Below are 19,116 nucleotides of genomic sequence, written 5' to 3'. Positions count from 1 at the left end.
ACGGACCCGACGTTCGTGATGTTTGTCAGTGTCGGGTGGAGTCTGTATCCTGTCGCGTTCCTGCGGGGAAGGAGAAGGACTTTTTTTGTGTTAGTTTCCCATTAACTCTTTGTTAATAACAAGATAAAGAAGCACTCCATAAAGATGACGACGACCACCACCTTTCAAGGAATGAGCCCCGGTGCTAAAAGCAGTTCTAGGTAAAAGAAGTCTTCTTTTTTTTCATGGAGGAACAAAAGAAGTGCGATGCGGACGAGACTCAGTTCGCAAACGCCTTTTTCTGCGTTAGCTTAACAGGCGGTCTGCTGCTTTACGTTCGCTCGCTGTTTGACATGGCGAGGGATTTTTCCGGATTTAGCTAAACTGTCAAATCTTCTTGCTAATTACGTTAATCTTACGGGATGACCGATGCGCCATGTAGCTTTTTTAGCTACATTAAGTTAGGCTAGCCTTCACGACCGTTACAGAGTAATTGGGCACAGTTAGGCCAGTTGAGAGAAAAATGGAGAAAACTCGAAGCTGTTTAAGAGTTTTTCCTTGAAAACAAAACAAAACAAGGCATTGTTCAAGATAGTTTTTTTTCCATTTAAATGAATGCGGGCCTCCAGCAAAATAACTTTCGTCTTTCAAGTTCGACTCGTGTTTTGCGGTGATTTCTAACGTGCGGCTCTGGAGTTGTGACTAAAGCGCAATCCAGTTGCGGGTTTTGTGGCAGTTCTCCAAAAAGGACCGAAGCTACGGCTCATGACTCAAGTATGTGATTGATTACAGGAAGAATACCAGACTAGACTTTGTCTGCGTTTGTCATTATCACCGATGTGACTCATGGTTATAGTTATAGAGGGAATAGGAGTTTGGATAAACTCATATAATGTATGTTTAATAGATACAGCTGCTATCAGATCTTGATTTTTTTTTAAATGGAAAGCCGCGTTTGGAGGGCCACTCATCCTCCAAGCGCGCAGTCATGGCTCTCCAGTTCGTCTCCTGTGGACGCATTCCTGTTCCTTTACGGATGCACAGACTTCACATCGTGGCACATTCAAACATGGTTCTCCGTTAGTATCGCATATAAAACAGATGCTAAATAGAACCAGTCCCGCTGGCCTTTACTGAGAGATCGCGTCAAAGCTCAGGCAGTCATTACGCGTCGTGGTAGACGCATGCTGTTTTTTAGATGATGCTGGGGCTTGGGTGGGGGGCTTTGTGCGAGTTAAGCTTGTAAATCTTTCCTTAACTCTTTGCTTTTGCCCCCTAAAGCCCCTCTAACGAGTGGCTGGCCTTCTCTGCTGCTAGCCGACCAAAGGGGATCCGCGCAGCAGCAACTTGAGCGGAACTGGGCTGAAATCTTACTAGGCCATCAAAAGCCTGATCAGACATGCCGTCTTAGGCTTTGGAGCTCAGCTGAATCAGCCATAGCTTCACCTAACACAAGCTCTTCTTCAGCTTGTGAACATTCATGCCTTTTAGGTGATATTTGCTGTTTCATTCTAGGGTGGGGTCTGCAGCAAAGCCAGCTAAAAGCTTTTTTTCCCCCCATCACAATTGGTGTGGAAAGCATGAGCTCATCCTATCTGGCTGGGAGGCGAAGTCTGGTCGAGACATTACTGTTAAAGCCAAGTGTGTCAGACACAAGTACAGAATCGCCACGAGCACTGATTAAGAAAGATTCTTACGGATGCAGTCTGAGCTGCATGGATTTCTCTCCGTGTAGTTCTATTTCAAAGGCGAAGTTGTTTTTTGGACCCCTGTCTGTCCGCCTGGCCCTTGGACAGCTGCATAATGTGTCAGCTGGTGGCTTCATGGACACCCAGGAGAAGAGCATTACAGTATTTATCGCAGTACAAGGCACACCTAAAAGCCTTTAATTTTCTCAAAAAGCGACAGTGCCCCTTATAATCCAGTATGCCTTTATATGTGGAAAAAGATTTAAATTAGACGATTCATTGAAGGTGCGCCTTATAATCCAGTGCGATTTATAGTGCAGAAAATACTGTAACTGGAAAATAAGAGCGAGGGGTCCAGTAGGGGTTTACAAACAAATCACTTCAGGTGTTCTTCAGCATACCCAGGCTACTGGGAATCTTTTTTCAATATTGTGTTGCTTTTGTTGAGCTTGTCGTGAGAGGAATGTTGTGTAAAGTGGTCTTTGTTTAGCATGCATTGGTCTACACACATGTTTTCTGTATTGTTGTTCTGGCACAGTATATTTATTTGGTGACCTACATTCATTGTGGGCCTCAACCTTTATCTCTGTCATAAAATACTGACCCCAAATAATCTAATTGACTATTGTAATGTAAGAGTAACAATGCTACTGGACCCGTTTGAGTCAGTGGACAGGAATGTGCGCTGAGAAGCAGCACCTAACCAGCTAACTGATGAGGTGTGACTGGGGTCAGCTGCTGGACAGAACTGTCTTTTTGTGATACTCTGACAGCCGGGGCTTAGAGAGCAGAGACCTTGTTGTGTTTTTGAATGTGTGGTATGTGTATCAAAGCATTTGGGTGGAGTACAGAGGAGTCTTTATTTTATTTTTGACTTTTTTTTTTTTGTTCAGTCATGTGAACAAAAAAAAGTACATTAACTTATGGAGTAGGCAATGGGAGCAGGTTGCTGATCAAATCAAGTTGTAATTTGTCATTTGTTGTTCCTCCAGAGTATTACGACCACCAGGTGGGGAGTCCAGCTTCTCCCTTGGCACAGATGACAATACGACTCCCCAGCGTAAGAGCAAGATGGCCTCCAGCATTTTTGCAGAACCTGAGGACCCTCATGCTCATCGGAGGAACAATCCACCCAGTAAGTTCGTTTTAACATCACTCAAACTTAATTTGGTTCATCGTCATGTTGACGGATCAGCAGCAACACAGATAAGATTAACACTAACTTTAAAAGTGATATGTTTTGTACTGGAGAGGGCCTATAATCACTTAATGTAAGGTAAATTGAATCTTAAAAAGTCAGAGGGATCCAGCAGGCTTGAGTAAGCCAAAAGCACATGAAACTAATTCTTCAAGCATGAGCTAGGAAAAGATACAAACTGCTGTTATTTAGCATTTTTCCATCTAGTTTGTCAAAATGAAGAACCCACAAGACTAATAGCCAAACTATGTGTTATACTGGGCTAAGGGTAATTTGAAGCTAGTCTTTGTTAAATATGCTGAGGATCAGCCCTCAATGGTAAGAAGTAGGTCAGATGAAAATGTGTTAGTTGGTGAATTCTGTGGCTTTATAGGGTATCTGAGGCCTGTAGATGTCTCTCAGTTGTCAAGGTCACTGTAGGCACACAGCCACAAAGTTTTAAAAGAAACAGTTGATCATCTGAGGTTAATGAATCTTATGGGAGTTGATGGTTATTGTGTTTTCTTTATCGCTTCTAATGAAAGAGGAATTTTTACACATTTGATTAAGATTTAAATATTAGATCAAGTTTTTCAGGACGGTGGTTCAAGCCTGCAGCTGTAGGATTCCATTTCAGTTTCTCCCTGGCTAAGGATCACATGTTTTCACACTGGCCGCTTTGTAGGAAACTGTACTTAGTGTATCAAATTTCATGAGTGTGTGGACAAATGAGGAATCTACCCTAAAATCAGACTCTACCCTCTGACCTCTAGGTCAATTTCTGAGGATTTCTGGCCTTGTTGAATGGATATGCACGGATGAAGACATTTAGTGTGTGAAGGTCTCTATTTTTAAATTTCTTAGGAGCGTCAGGAATGTTTGTAACATGAACGTGAAGTCTTACTTCAGATAAACAGGTTTTCTTTCTTTGCAATCAGGTAGTACTCAATGCATGTCTCCAGGGTTTTGTCTTTCCTGACCCATTTTGGTCTGGATTGAGTCCTGCTGTGCTGTGATTGGCTACTACTTTATTCTTCTGTCTTTTTTGTTTTTAAGCCACTCAGCAGCCTCACAAGAATATTGTAATATTTGCTTCGCTGAAAATATAGTATTTAGAATTATTGTCATTGTCACGGCTTTTTAGTTATTAAATTGTGACATGTTTTTATAGGAAACAGATGTACAATCTGTGGTGTGGTACAAAATCCACATTTAACCAGTAAACTGAGGATGTGGATGATGCACAGCACTCTCACTTCCTATGGATAAAAACTTGAGGTTGAACAATTTCACACTTTTTTGTTTGGATATTTTAAGAGAAAATTATGGTTATGTCAAAACAGAACCATTAAGTAGAGTTAAGAGTTCAAATGGATCTTGTCCCACTGATGTAGGAGCAGGGAGTACTATCCAATCACAGCTCAGTAGTATACTGACCAATCAGGATACAGCAAAGCAAAAGTTGAAGGAATTGAATTAGGAAACAAAATTACACTTCTCAACCACAGCTCTGCACAACATATCCAAGCATCCAGCCTTTTACAAAACAAATATGCAAACAAAATGAATCATAATGATTTTGTCCCAAGATGATTTGGAATCCCTAGATTCCACATACCAGAGTTTACAATTGGTTCAAGTTCCCTAAAGCTCAAGTTAATGTTAACACGGAGAGCATTTCCAGCTCATCTCAGTTGCTTTCTTGAAGCTTTTGTCACACATCACACAGTTGATCCAAAGTAGAAATAAGAAAGGAAATAAAAGAGGGAGCAGACTATAACAAATGCATAATAATAATCCAAAAGATTCATAATGTTAAATAGAAAGCTGTGTTTTTATGATGATGGCCTAATGCATCACTGTGTAGACCATGAATTTGGTTTGATCTCCTATTTACTATTTGTTGCTCACTGTCCAGCAGATTGATCAGTCTCAGAAATGTGGAGCCAGTAATGAAGGAGCTCTTATGGAGGCTCTCAACAGTATTGATTCACATCGCCCCTTCCATAACAATGTCTTGTCTTAAACCCCTTCAGCAGCATTGTCCTCGTCTTGACACAGACTGTCTTTACCCTCATGGGTCACTGGAAGAGCACCACGCTTTTAGCTTGTGAGGCTTTGGTCAGCATGCAGCACCACATGGTTATGAGTTTTGGCAATTAGTTTGTCTGCCTGGAAGCTGTCCACTGTATGTCTGCTTCTATGACTGTCAGCCAAGCGGATTTGTTGGTGTTTACTGTTGGTTCTCAGTTATTTTAGCTGATGTTACTTCAGGCCAATTCCCAGATTAAGCTGATGTTTTGTCAAATCTGGGAAGATGAATATTTTGCTAAGTACAGTTAGGATTTCAAGTAGGAAACAGTAGAGTATTTTTTAGGTAATTGGATTAATGTCCATTTGGTGTGACTCTGCTGCTGTGAGGTCTGCGTAATAATGTCATTTTAAAAAGAAAAAAAACTTGGGTGCCTAAAAGAAACAAATAATTTGTATCAAGGATAGTTATTTATACTTGATCTAGGCTTTAATTAGTTTCTTGCTATTTACATTTGTCTTTCCACCTTCATAGCTGGTGCACCAACAGGAACCCTTTGTGGAGAACCCTCAGCCCCACTTAGGCGGTGCCAGCAGCCCCTCCTCTTCCCCAAGAATCCTCAACCGGAACTGACCACCATCCACAACTCTGGAGCAGCCATGGTTTGGAACCAGAGACAAGAGGTATCTCTCATTCAGTCTGACGGGAGCTGTTTCCAAAACAGAGCCACAGCCTAGTTTGGGGCTGAAAAGCAGTCACAGATTAAATATAATTCCAAGCAGCTCAGTGGAAAATTCATCGGGGGAAGGACAGCTTTATCCATCAATGTGAAACTGACCCTGGATGTTATTTGATAGATGTTCCTCACTGACATTTTGTAATCTGTGTTTTCTACAGAACTTTATTCATTCAAATTATTGGAAAGGGAAGTTTTCTGTCCATCTATTTTAGCTTTGAGACATTGATCAGACTTCTTTTTTCTTTCTTTTTCTTCTTTCCTTTTTACAGACTTGCTGTTTTCAGGTCACTATGTTATGAAACTGCTGAGATTCAGATATAGGATTACTCAAAGGTATTTATGTCAGTAACAGTATCTGATAGCTTTGTCTTATGTTTTCATTGTAGGTTGAAAATGGCCAAGAACAGGCAAACGATGGTAAGTATTTTCATTCCTGAACTGTTTCTAAAGAGGCTTTTAAGATTCTGCCACTCTCAAACCAGCTGTGCATGACTTCGATTTTTCAGTGAATAGCTCTATGTTTCACTAGCAGATCTGGTAATTTCATTCTCCTGTCTCTAACATATCAAATTGTGGAGACGGGTCTTATCCCACATTCTCCTGGTATAGGGGGAGGTTATTTTCCCCAATATAAAATCTCCCTTTCGAGCCTCACATGGTTTCTGTAATGTGGTTTCTCTCTGTCATGATGTGGTGTTGGTTTGCAGTCAAGCGACTGTTCTTTGATGGCAGACTTCACTTAGTTCGAAAAGCTTTTTATTAACCTCCAGGTGCATGTTTATAAGAGTGGCTGGCTCTGCACATAATGGAGGGTGTGACCGCACATCTCATTTAGAATTTACTCTCATTTGTCTCAACATTGAATCTGACTGGAATGCAGTGCCCTCTGAAGTGTTTTTAAATTTTTTAAATTCATTTAAAAGTTGAGGGGTATTTACAGCGTGACTAGTCAACTGCTCTGTTTTTTTCTTTTTCTTTAGTACATGGTTGGCAATGTACACATTCACAAAAAAGATAGTCTTACTATGCATAGTGACGAGAGAACTACAAATTTAAACATCCATATAAAAGAAAATGAAAATTTATTGATTTTCATAGTGATTTTGACTTTCAGATATCGTAAAATATAATTTAAAAATTGCATCGATTTTTATTTGTCAGCAGTTACAGATCATGTGACCAGTTAACACAGGTGGAATATTTAATCATGCTCTGTTAACTTTTCTCTTCATTTTGTTTGCACAACCCTTCCTGAAATGCATATTCAATGAGGGGAGGAGCACACCTATCCGACTCACACACTTAAGTCAAAAAATGATTCCAGCCTACTGGGTGTTTGATCAATGGAACACATGTAGCAATTGATATTATGTGGGACTGGAAAACAGCCGTCAAACCCCCCATATTTATTGCTCTTATTATATTTAATTTTTAAAATTTCCATTGCCAACAAACAGCGGTATTAAATGCAGTGAGAACACGTGAGATCAAACTTGCGGTCAATATGAAATTCTATCTTGTTTATAAAACCTAGATTAAATCCACTCAAAAGAAAAGACCTATGGTAGCTAAACCAGTAACTTGTAGTTGTGAGAAAGATAGTCAGCCTTGCTAAAGAAATTAGTTTCTCGTTGCGCACTCTCTTCTTTTACTTTATATAAGCTAAGATCTAGAATTATTTTGAATTCCAACGATAGAATTTGAATGGTTAAGTAACTGTTGTTGAAAACTAGCAAAGCTAAACAAGCAGACCAGCAGTAACTCATCTCAGTGTTTGAATGTGTTAGGTTGAGCTACTTATACATCTAGTATTCCATAGAAATGGAAGCATTTAATCAATGTGGACTACTTCCTTGTAGAATGTCCTGACGATGAAGAGCAAGAGCAAGACCAGAAGGAGATTCCACAACCCTCTGAACCATCGGGAGGTGCCAGTGCCGCTGCGAACCGAAGAAACCCACCTGGTGGAAAGTCCAGCCTCATCCTGGGTTGAGACTGCTTTTTTTCCCCCCATTCAAACGCTTTATTTTTTAAAGATAAATACCCCCATGACTCCTTCCCCCCCATCATCGATCTGTCACCTTTTTCCATCCTCACCTACTTCGCACGCACACTTGCTGTCACATCGATGGACCCTCAAACCTTTTGTTTTGATTCTTTTTCTATTAAAATAAGAAAACTGTTGACAAAAGCACTTTATGTATCTCTTTCCCCCTTTCCATCCAGCCCATCCTGTAGTGCATCGCGCCTGCTGGGAAAGGCATGACGTCTAGCTTGTCCCTCATTCTTCCCTGTTGTAAATGTTAAAGAAAAAAAATGACAAAAAAGATTTGATGCGTGTATTTCTAAGTACAATAAAGATTGATATGAATTTCCTGTTGCTGATTCTTTGGCTTTTTTTCTTGTTAAGACATAGAATAGTGCAGATAAAGTGTCAGTATTACTGTATATCCATTTAATTATTTATTACCATTCTTATTTTTCCTGTGCATACATGGTTCGGTACTTGTAGTTGCACAGCGACATTAACCTGCAGACTTAGAACTTGGAGAGCTGAGACAGGCTGGAAATCTGCCCAGCTTAAATTATCAGATAAAGCTGCCTCCACCTCTGCCAAAATGAAACTGCATTATCTTTTCATGACATCACATGTTTGATATTTGGCTCTTTTTGCATGATAACTGATTCAAGACAGACATCTTAATTTTGTTGGTAACCTTAGTTGTGAAACAACAGTATAAATCAAAAAGTGAAGTAATGTTACTTTTGAAACAACCATTGACAGCGCTCCTTAAAAAAGATGGCTTTATTTGGAAATTCTGGTTATATCTTAAATGTTGCGTTCCGAGCAATGAGGAGAATACTGAGTGGGTTCTGAACTTAGGAACACTGCCTGGTACCCAGTGATGTGACAAATTAATCAGAGCTTGTACAAATACACTGCTGGAACTGGAGTCAATAATTTTAATCATTATATTGTGAAGTACAAAAACGTTTTTTGACAAATTATATGTAAATACATATACAGTATATGAAACATTCAAATAGAAAAAAATCTTAAAAGCAATGTTTTACTTGCTTTACATCTCATAAAATCGTTATCAGCCCAACCTTTCAACAAGAAAAACATGTTGAATTCATCCTCCCTGTTTGTATGAATTTAAAAAAGGAAATGACATCACAGCACACCATGAAATACAAAAAAATATTTGGAGCTAGAAATGTCCTTTCTGATGAAACATTACTGTTTTAAAAATGAGAACAAAATTTTCTTAAATCTGGCTGAACATCTGTACTCTATGTGGTGCAGGTAGTATGAAATTTGTATATTTGTAATAAGTGAGATTTGGTTACATTTGTGAGAAATTTGAAGTCTGAAAATACAATTGTCATAGAGAAATTGTCAAAAATAGCCAGCTTCTGTCTGAGCATGTTTCCAGGTTTGAAATGTGTGGGAATCTTGTGTATGGCGTGTGGTTCAAAAGTTTGTGGTTGTTTTTTACAGATTAATTATAATCACTAAAAATAGAAAAAAATCATTTAGTAATTTATTCTATTAGATAAACTATTCAAGTAAAATCTAAAAATAAACACTGTGGCACATTTTGTAATTCCTTGGAATTTTTTTAACCTTACAATCGTCCCATTTTGAAGGCATACTGTCTTAAACTGTTAAGACTTTTGATGACGACTATTGTTGACTTGACGACATCTTTAAGCTTGTTACTGCAAAGCTTAAGGAGACTAGAAGGCAAGTCCTCTTTAAGCAAGGGTAACATGGTGTATTGTGAAATTAGAGGGAATGATGGATATGATCATTTTGATCATATCCATAATAAAAAACCTGCAGAAATTTCTGCATCTCTCTAACATCTGTGCTCTGTGTCTGCATACCAGACAACAAAATGAAAACCTAGTTATGATCAGAATAGTTTCTCTCAGACTCCCTATCTACAATTCATCCTCCTTCAAAGCATAAATCAGCCTGTGTGGCACACGGAGGTGTGTTTGAAGCCCTCATCTGCAGCAAAAAGCATGTAGAGGTCACTCAAGATCAGGAAAAGAACTTCCTGCTCTGGCAGAATTCCAGGATGTTGGAGCGGCGCAGCTGCAGAGACAGCCATTTGTCTTTCATTATATTTTAAGATACAAACTCAGCTTGAATCTGCTCTATTTTTGATGTATCTTTGGAAATATATTTTGCTGTGCAACTGATTTTTTTGTTTGTTAGCTTGAAACAAATGCAAAAAACCCCCAAAAGTTTTTATTTTTCATTCTGGTCAATGGCTGATCTGTAACTCACATTGGAAACAGACTCTCCTGCCTGTCCACCTTGATCATGCTTCTAATCTTTAAAGACAAGAGATTAGCATTTTCCTCCCCCCAGCCATATGCTGAGTTATTTAACTGATGAATGTGTGAGTATCCTTTCTCATTTACAACTCTGATGTATTGACAGAACCATTATGCCATGTGCAGTCCAGATGAGGCCTTGTGTGTCTTCTGGGAGATCTCAGGATGTGTGCATGTGGAGAGAAAGTGGGGAGAATGGGTGAGTCACGTCTGTGTGACAACAAGTAAGCAAGCAATCGACCCATCAGCATCCCCATTCATAGCGCACTGACTCAGCAGCTATGCCAGGCAGGAAGAAGCAGGATTGTGGGAGGAAATAAACCATTAATATGTTGCTCAGCATCCTAATGCACTGTTCTGATGATTAAATGATCTCCCTTTGCTCTATTGTTGTTAACTTCCTGTCCTCTTTGTGACCCGATGCTGAGCATCCTGGTAATTTGAAAGCCTTAAAAATGTATATTGCTTCCCACAGACCAGAACCCCTAAACAGGAAGCAGCGGCTGGCAAATGGACAGAGCCAGTTCCATAGTGATCATAAAAAGCCCTCCTCATGGCGTCTGCTCTACCTCTCATTGCATCTTCTTAACTGGATGAGACCGAAGGAGGCCAACAGACGGGGTAAAGAGCAATGGGACGGACAGGGACCCTCTTTATTCTGTCCCACAGGCAAACAGGAGAGACAGCAGGTGGTGAGTGAGGTATTATAATTTGGTTCTAAAGACTATGAAAGCCTTTATTGATGTTATTGACGGGGAGTTTGCAATTCCCTTAGGATAGTTCAATGTTAATGGATTTGCTGAGGTCATTTCAAATGACAATGCTCATCACCTTATATACAGGACTGCAAAAGCCTGTCAGCATTAAATCCACACATATTTACTGTGATACAGTGTGATATTTTCATTCAGTATATTTATATTCAGGAAAAGTAATGAAAATGAGAAAATCAAAATCCTTGCGATTACTTTGATTTCTCCACCGTATTTCTTTTGTTTGAAAGACATCACAAAATATCTAAACAATTAGAATTTGTGTATGGATGGATCTTGAGCCAAAAAATAATAAAAATAAAACAACTGAGGTATGGACAACTTGTGTTTCACCACCAAGCACACGATTACTGTTTACCAACAATATATAGACATATTTTATCTGAACTGGTTCATCTGTGAAGATTTTAGGTGGAAGATCTTGTTCTTTCAGAATTAATTACAACGCTATGAAAGTTGAGTTCATAGGAGACCTAAGATTCTGTGTGTGTGTGTGTGTGTGTGTGTGTGTGTGTGTGTGTGTGTGTGTGTGTGTGTGTGTGTGTGTGTGTGTGTGTGTGTGTGTGTGTGTGTGCGTGCATGTGTGCGCGCGCCTGGGTACTGGGGCTTATCGCCGGCTTTTTCACATTGTGCAGCTGTTTACAGACAAGGCCCATGATTACTACACCATTGGCAAAGATGTCACTAACCTGGTTTTGGTTAGCAAATACAAAGTGGTGGGTAATTTCAGAGCAGAAACAGTTTTTCACCAGAAAATCAAATACAGTCACCATATTGTTGTCTGATCATTGTCTTCCTCCCTCTGTTCTCAGGCCGACCACTGCATGGACCTTCAGGGCTTTCACAGCTTTGGAGGACTATAACAAGAAGTCCAAGCTAGAATTCTCTCAAAGTGTCCACCGCTGTGGTGGAGCTCTACAATTCCATCCTGACTACCGACATCACCCTGGAGCACTCTGACTGCTCTCAGTGGCAGAGATCACCCAACGTCTGCTGGGAGCTATCCAATCAGATAATGAAATGTAACTGTGGCATAGATGTGACTGGCTGCCTACTGTATCGTGGTGATGTGTTGCCCCAAGACGTCAACATATCATTGCTACTAGGCAGGCGGCTTTTTGGTGGGCAGCTCTCATGTGAGGCACACCATAAGCAACTTGTAAGAGGATGGTGCCTTGCTCAAGGGTTCAGTAGGTGAACTGGCACCTCCCACTGCGAGTTCACAATCCAAATATTTTGGCTAACATGGACTTGAAATGGTGACCCTCCGGACCCCAGCCCAAGACTTAGTGGACTGAGCTACTGCCGCCAATTAAACGCTTAAAATGGCCAGAAAAAGAAAACTTTGACATGAAACTCTATAGCCTATTCATTTTCTTAGAAATCAAGGCTATTCCATGCGAGAAATTGCTAAAAAAAACTGAATATTTCATACAATAGTGTTACTACTCCCATCATAGAACAGCACAAAAAGGCTCTACCAGAGTAGAAAGAGAGGTGGGAGCCAGCGCTGCACAACTGACCAGGAAGACTTGTGGGACTTGTGGGAGGGGCTTCTGGAAGCATGGGGAGAGATTTGCCTGTGGTTTCCTGTCTCTTTTGGGTCAAATCAGTTAGAATTATTGGGTCAAATCATCTCATGTGTCAGTGCTTCATGCTCATGTTTGTTCCTCTGCCACAAGAGGGCAATGCAAACACTATTAAACTTCCAATCTCTGCTGAAAGTAAACTTTCGACCTACTTTAGAGACACCCTATCTCTGATGATCTCTTTCCTTCTGTCTGATGTTTTAAATAGACGCTGTGAGTCCTGGTGCTCAAACTCACATTCATATTCCCTGTGAAGTTACTATTCTTGTCATCATCTGTCTGGTCAAAGCTCATGGTCATCATCTGTCAGACTTGAGTCTCATGATCAGACTGATCTGAAGTGAAATCCTTCGAAGTGTCTAAGGTTGTGGGGTTTTTTTCATCTTTTTGAACCAACTCTTTAAATGTACAGTATGTTATGCATCATCAGACAAACCAATCATTCAATAAGATGACTTCCTCTTCTGGTCTTTACTCAGTCTGGTCTCCTCGGTTACTATTGAAAATCAGTGTTCTTTCAGCCTTCACTCATGCTAATATTGCACTCATGCAAGCTTTCTCATGAAACGAAGGGTAACAACTCCAAATGAGACTTATTGTCTTGGTGGGTTTGACAGTTTATTTGTTATCTGCTCCAACAGGAAAATAAGTATTCTGTGCTTTCTACCAGTCAGTTAGAACAGAGGAAGCCTATTGGATGAGACGTGAAACATCTTCAACCAACTTTCGGTCCAGCTGACTCTTCCTCCCCCCCTTTTTCTCTCTTTTTGACAAACCTGGTGCGACAGGCTCTAAGCATGTCTGCTATCTGGTTGAAGCTCGTAACCATCCTTTGTCTCTCCTGCACAGCCCTGACTGGCCAAGGTAAGACTGATAACCAGCTATGAAAGACATGTGTGATTTACCTAATGTAGAGTGAGATGCTATAATCTATCTGTCCAATTCAGAGAATGGTGGAGTGGTGTGGAGAGATATTGGAGGAGCTATAACCATACAGTGCAGACCTCCTGATCCAGATCAAGAGTTTTTGATATTGAAGCGAGGTCTCAAGGAGGAAAAAGTTTGCTCCATAGAGAAAGAATCAGGCAACAAGACCCTCTCACCAAAATTCAAGGGCAAAATTAAGATGACTGGACATTTTGAGAGCCTGGACATCCACATCCAGAACCTGACCTCTGAAGACACAGGACCATACCTGTGTGTTTACACAATGTTTGACTTAAGTAAGAGTAAATACATAGAGAATAGAGGGAACGGTTCTGTGCTCCTGGTGCTTACAGGTGAGCCTTATCCATTTATGTATCATCTCAGAGTTCTTACAGTTGAACTACAGCATCCTTTTCCACACGACTTTTCTCTTGAATGTGAATTAATGCACAGAAGTGCAGCAGTAATTTATAACAGATCACTAACCTAGGCACATAAAATAGTATCACATGCATCAACATGTATTTGTACTCAGTCCAGGGAAAAAAGGAGAATATTTCACAAACTGTCTCAGAGACACACCAAATGTACACAAAACTATCTCTGTTTTATAGCCATTTCACTATAATTGAAAGAGTTTCTGTAACAAATACATTAGAAATAGTGATAAATAGCCCGACAAAGTTCATTTCATACATACTGTGTACTTTTAAGCAGCATTAAAACAGACCTCCTTTAAGCAGCATTAAAACAGACCTAATTATACATAGTAAATATGTACTCCTATGTCCATATTTGATTTTTCAAGACAAAATTGCATAAGGAATCAGAAACACTTAAAACGGAAATGAAAATACACCTCAAAGTAATGACATGATGGAAGTGGGACACAGCTGGACTCTTTGACAAACACATTGTGTGTTAACAGACAAACTGAAGCAGTGTCACCCAGAAGACAAGGATCTGGTTTTGGTGGTTGTTGTGGTCTCTGCTGCTATTCTGGCTGGCATCATCATGGGCTGCCTCATATGGGTCATCCTCAAGGTGTGCGTGTGTGTGTGTTACTATGACTCATAGGTCCTGATTGTAACTGATGTGTTGTTTCCATGTTCCTGTTAACCCCTTATTGGAGGACAACATTGTGACAAACTCACATTGAAAGCTTTTGTGGAGTTTCACAATGAAAGCTCATGTTTATTCTCACTGCTGTTTTACACTTTTCAGTGACGCTGTGGAAAGACCAGAATGTTTTCTGACAAACAAACAGATGAATTGATTGGTGAACAAAGCAGAGTGCTGTTTAATCACATTATTAAATGTACAATTTAAATTACAGTAGTCTGAGGCTTGCTAAAAGACAGAGGGTATCCAGTGAACCCATGTACTTTGCCTTTGTTATTCTGTATTTCATTAGCTTAGTTGGGAAGTTTCTTCAGGTGCTCCAGTATCTTGCTCAAGGATACTTCAACTTATGAACTGGGGGGAACGTGGGTTTGTACTGATGGCCTTCCAATAAGTGATCAATTATCACTTACAATCTAAACCGCAGCTGTTACCGATGTGCAACAAAAATCTAACGTGTGAACATCTCTCATTTCCAGATGAGGCGCAGCACAATTAAACCAAGACGTGTCGCCACCAATGATGTTTATGAAGATATGCGTGGAACTCTGAGGCGCTAAAGGTGTCAAGCCAACAATCTGAAACTCCATCTGTGTATGCGTTACGCGGAAGTGAAGCAGCTGAAGCAATGTAACAGCTCACCGTGTTCTCCGACATCTTCAGATCTGGTGCCTGATATGATGAGTTAGTGGAAGACTAATGAGGCACAAAGGTCCATAAATTACTCAAATGTACAGCCGGGGAACAATTTCACTGAACGGTTTGACGCATGAATAAAAAAGCATAGCACAAGTCCATTGAAAAGTAATCAGTTACATCTGTCAGTTTATATGGTAAACAATCAGAAGTGGACCTACCTTTAACAGGGCTCTGACATGCTACTGCAATGTACATACTTGTACATCTTAAATGTATATACTGTACATCTTCTTTGATTACACAAATTATCTTTTATACTTGCAGGTTTCTTTCATTACTTGGGGTTTTAGGATTAACTTAAAATTCATAAAAATACTGAATATTGAAACAATATTAAGTGTAATTTATCATCAATAAACATTAGTAGCCATATCTAAGTAATTGCCTCAATTTTTTTGCTTGATGGTGAAATATGCAGGTATACCTCGTCTTAGGTCTGAGTCATGTCTTTCTAGATTGAAAGTTGTTTTTTCTGTGTATATTAAAATATAAAATGTAATTGTTTGTAAGCTTTACATAAATTTGTATTAACCAAATATTACTGAAAATGTATTCATAAATAAAGTACAGTACAGACCTGGGAACGTTTGTTTTCTATTTAGTCTGGAGACAAGTTAGTTCGATTTACATCATTTTTCGACTTGTGTTGCGTCCCCTGGAACCAATGAATGACATAAGCAAAAACTTACCTCTTGTACTGTTGAAAAAAATTAAAAAGTGATAAATATTACTTTGATAATACTTTGAAGCTCACTGGTTGATCATCTTGTGTTTTTTGGCACCACCAGGCCAGAGACTCAAAAAAACAACAGAAAAATGTAAAGAACAAGAATGACCAGGAGATGAGAGGATGTAACCGGACCCGTAAAATCACAGAGCATGTGCAGCTGACAAGTAGAAAGCAATAATAAAATCATCAAAGTGAAAATGACATACCTAAAGGAATTCAGTAGATGGGCTCCCAAATTAAACCTAACACTTACAGTCCAAGCCACCACCAATGTGTAGCCATGAAAGATTCCTTATGAGTCTTCATTAGAGAGGGATAGCTGTACATGTACACTTCTTTCAGAAAAAAGAAAAGAAGATTTACAAGATGTGATTCATGAATGAGTCTCATTTTTTCTCATGAACAAGTAAAAGATCATGCCAAGGAGATGTAAGAAGTGACAATTTGTAGACAACAAAAGACTATTCAGTGTCATGAAAAAATATTGAGAACCTTTTGGTATAAACTGCAGACAAAAAATATGTGCGCAAACGAGATCACTTTTTAAATTCTGTATAAAACAAACAAATGAAAGTGGAATTATTCACCGACTAAAGCCTTCTAAGTCAGAGAAGGACAAGTTAATCTGCACAGGTGCACTGGAATTGTGTGTGTATCATCAGAGGGTTTAGGCCATCAAAACACCACATAGATAAAACCCCTGCTTTCAGAATCCTTTGCTTATAAACACAAAATAGATTTAAGTCTAGCTTTTAGGGGGGAATTAAATCTTTTAAAATATATTTTAAACCCTTTTGTCCTCAGTCATCTCATCCAACCACAAAAGGAGCAACCTTTTTGAAAAACAGCACAATAATTTATTGCCAGTTCCAAGTGCAGCCCAGTGCCTGGACTCACTAATGCAAACACTGAGCCCTCAAACACTGTAAATCAAGGAACAATTCAAACAATATAAGTCAAGACAAGTTGCACCAAACTGCTGTTAGAGACAAGCTGGATGAGTCAGCATTAAAGTCTTGCACAGAGACAAGAAAAACATCATGTAGCGGCACGCTGGAGAGGACAGTGTTTACTGGTGTGTGCAAGTCTGTGTGGTCAAAGCTGTGACTTTTTTTTCTTCACAGAGCAGCAAAGATCAGCCAAAGCGGTGAAGTGTGAAAAGTGTGTTTATACCTGGATGTGTGGTTAGTGTCAGGATAAAACACAGTGTGTGTTTGCGTGTGTGTGTGTGTGTGTGTGCGTGTGTGTGTGTGTGTGTGTGTGTGTGTGTGTGTGTGTGTGTGTGTGTGTGTGTGTGCGTGTGTGTGTGTGTGTGTGTGCACGTATGTGTGCGCATATAGAGGATCACTTAAGCAGTCATAAAAAGACCAGCAAGGAACGGAAACTGCTTTGAGGTGACTAAGAGCACAGAAATGGAAATTGAGACCCTTGTTAGGAGAAAAACAAATTTGACATCAAGAACTGCTGCACTATAATGTCACTACAGTATTATAATGTTTAATGTTCCATTAAACATGGAACCAAGTACGGCGGTTTCCATGCCTGTCATAACTTGTAACAGGAAAGGCCAAATGATACGGTAGAAAATACTGTAGGACATTGTAGGAGAGCATCACCCACCACAGATGTACAGTTTTAAATACTGTGAGAGGAAGGCCATTTTTACTTTGAAGCCTTATTGCAACAACTTCAGTGTAACAACTTCAGTATCAGGGCTGATGTTCCAGAAACATCCACATGTGCTGTTGATCATGGTAAAAAATTAAACTGTTGGCGAAATGCAGTTTTGTTTTTTAAGTTCAGAATTTGTTAGAAGTTATTTTGGTTGGAGAATCAGAAACTAGTACATTCACCTGGTGCTTTCTGAGTGTGGGAAGGTTTCGAATGGAAGAAAAACAAGATCTTGACTTAAAGAGATTGGTTTCAATTTAGTTTTTGTCACGAAAATCATGAAAATTACAAAGTATCTCAGTAGAATTTAGTTCCTTTGCAGAAGTTTCCTGCTTAAGTCGTGAGATGAGCGGCCGAGGCTCAGGTGTTTCTGCTGCAGTTACAGGATGTGGTTGTAGCCTTAAATATAATAACGGAGGTTATTATGCATTCCTCTCTTTGCTCTTAAATGCCTCACTCTCCTTTACAGAAGGCAACACTCATGTTTTGCACATGTAGCTGTTTTGCCTTCACAGTGCAAAATATCAGCATCATTGAAACAGTTTGTAAAGTAAATGACTTTTTGTTAATGGTAGGTATTGGGTTACACTCATGATGTGCATTGACAACACTAGGTATGTTGTTAATCCAATTTATTACAAGTATATTAATATAAGTTGCACACTGTTGGCTTTTTCATGCAGCTTCCTTCCTCCTCTCACTGGTTTTGTGATGTTTTCATTGTGCTGATGAACCATATGTTCGTCCTCTGTGTAAAGAAGGTGAAACTTCTTGCCTGTTGTTCTTTACCCCTTTATCTCTGTTGTTGTTTACCATTGACAAAGTGGAAGTGCTTCATTCACTAAGGTTGATTAATATGTGTTAACTACATGTTGCTGTTTCAGCATGAAAGTAAGTAAGAGCAAACACACAAAGAAGTTAGTTTCTGTTATTGAAGAATGCTGAAAGTTAAATAAAGTGTAATTGTCGGTGTTGTTGCTCATTCTTACTCTTGCCTTTCTTTTGAATTCAGACCCACCATACAGGATTATTATTATTATTTACAGTACATTGTTTAATTTTTCCTTGGACATGCAAAAACTGCAGTGACAAAGGGTTTGACATAAATACAGTTTTTTGGGTAGTCTGATATTATTGTCATTTTCTTACCAGGAAATTAGCATGTTTTTTTTTAACTTTGCTACATTTTGATGTTTAGGAGAGAAAGCTGAGGATAGAAACGTGACAGAAATCACTGTGAATGTCTTTATTCTTGGAGTCTTAAACTAAAGCCTTCAATTTTTAATACAACAGAACTTAAATCTTCTACTGTGAGAAGCAACCATTCAACCCACATCTGGCTGCTGCACAAGAAGCTCATTTATTTTGTTTCATGAACAAAGGGGACTCAGTTGACTTTTCTGCACCACCTTCTTTGCAAAGACGGTGTGGTTTTTAAAGATGCATTGCCTCTGTTCTCTTACAAATGAAAAATCCTAAACAATCAAACCTGTCTGAACAAATTTAATACATTAAGGGGTTATTGTTGCCACATTCGGTGCAGAATGAGTCATAGCTAATGGTGGCTACTGTTAATGAATCTTATCAGTCACGGATAAATATATCTATATTGCTGACACAAGTTGTTGACTTTTGCT

General features: G+C 39.3%; 1 protein-coding gene across 1 annotated transcript; it reads left to right on the top strand.

Moving 5' to 3' along the window:
* The first annotated feature begins 8 nt into the window (after window positions 1-8).
* On the top strand, window positions 9-7,986 carry LOC137610238 (jupiter microtubule associated homolog 1-like). Its single transcript, XM_068337736.1, has 5 exons — window positions 9-200; window positions 2,660-2,802; window positions 5,411-5,559; window positions 6,002-6,032; window positions 7,475-7,986. The coding sequence occupies exons 1-5, from the start codon at window positions 145-147 to the stop codon at window positions 7,606-7,608; spliced, it is 513 nt and encodes a 170-aa protein (XP_068193837.1). The 5' UTR covers window positions 9-144; the 3' UTR covers window positions 7,609-7,986.
* Window positions 7,987-19,116: the final 11,130 nt, after the last annotated feature.

This window comes from Antennarius striatus, chromosome 16 (assembly GCF_040054535.1).
Source record: "Antennarius striatus isolate MH-2024 chromosome 16, ASM4005453v1, whole genome shotgun sequence".
NCBI classification, from domain to species: domain Eukaryota; kingdom Metazoa; phylum Chordata; class Actinopteri; order Lophiiformes; family Antennariidae; genus Antennarius; species Antennarius striatus.
This window is presented reverse-complemented; position numbering and strand designations above follow the sequence as displayed.

What these genes read in the sequence shown, in the direction of transcription:
- LOC137610238 (XM_068337736.1), top strand. Translation starts at nt 145, where the DNA reads ATGACGACGACCACCACCTTTCAAGGAATGAGCCCCGGTGCTAAAAGC. An exon ending in GGTGCTAAAAGCAGTTCTAG is followed by an intron (nt 201 to 2,659) that starts GTAAAAGAAGTC and finishes TTGTTCCTCCAG; the next exon opens with AGTATTACGACCACCAGGTG. An exon ending in CCAAGAACAGGCAAACGATG is followed by an intron (nt 6,033 to 7,474) that starts GTAAGTATTTTC and finishes ACTTCCTTGTAG; the next exon opens with AATGTCCTGACGATGAAGAG.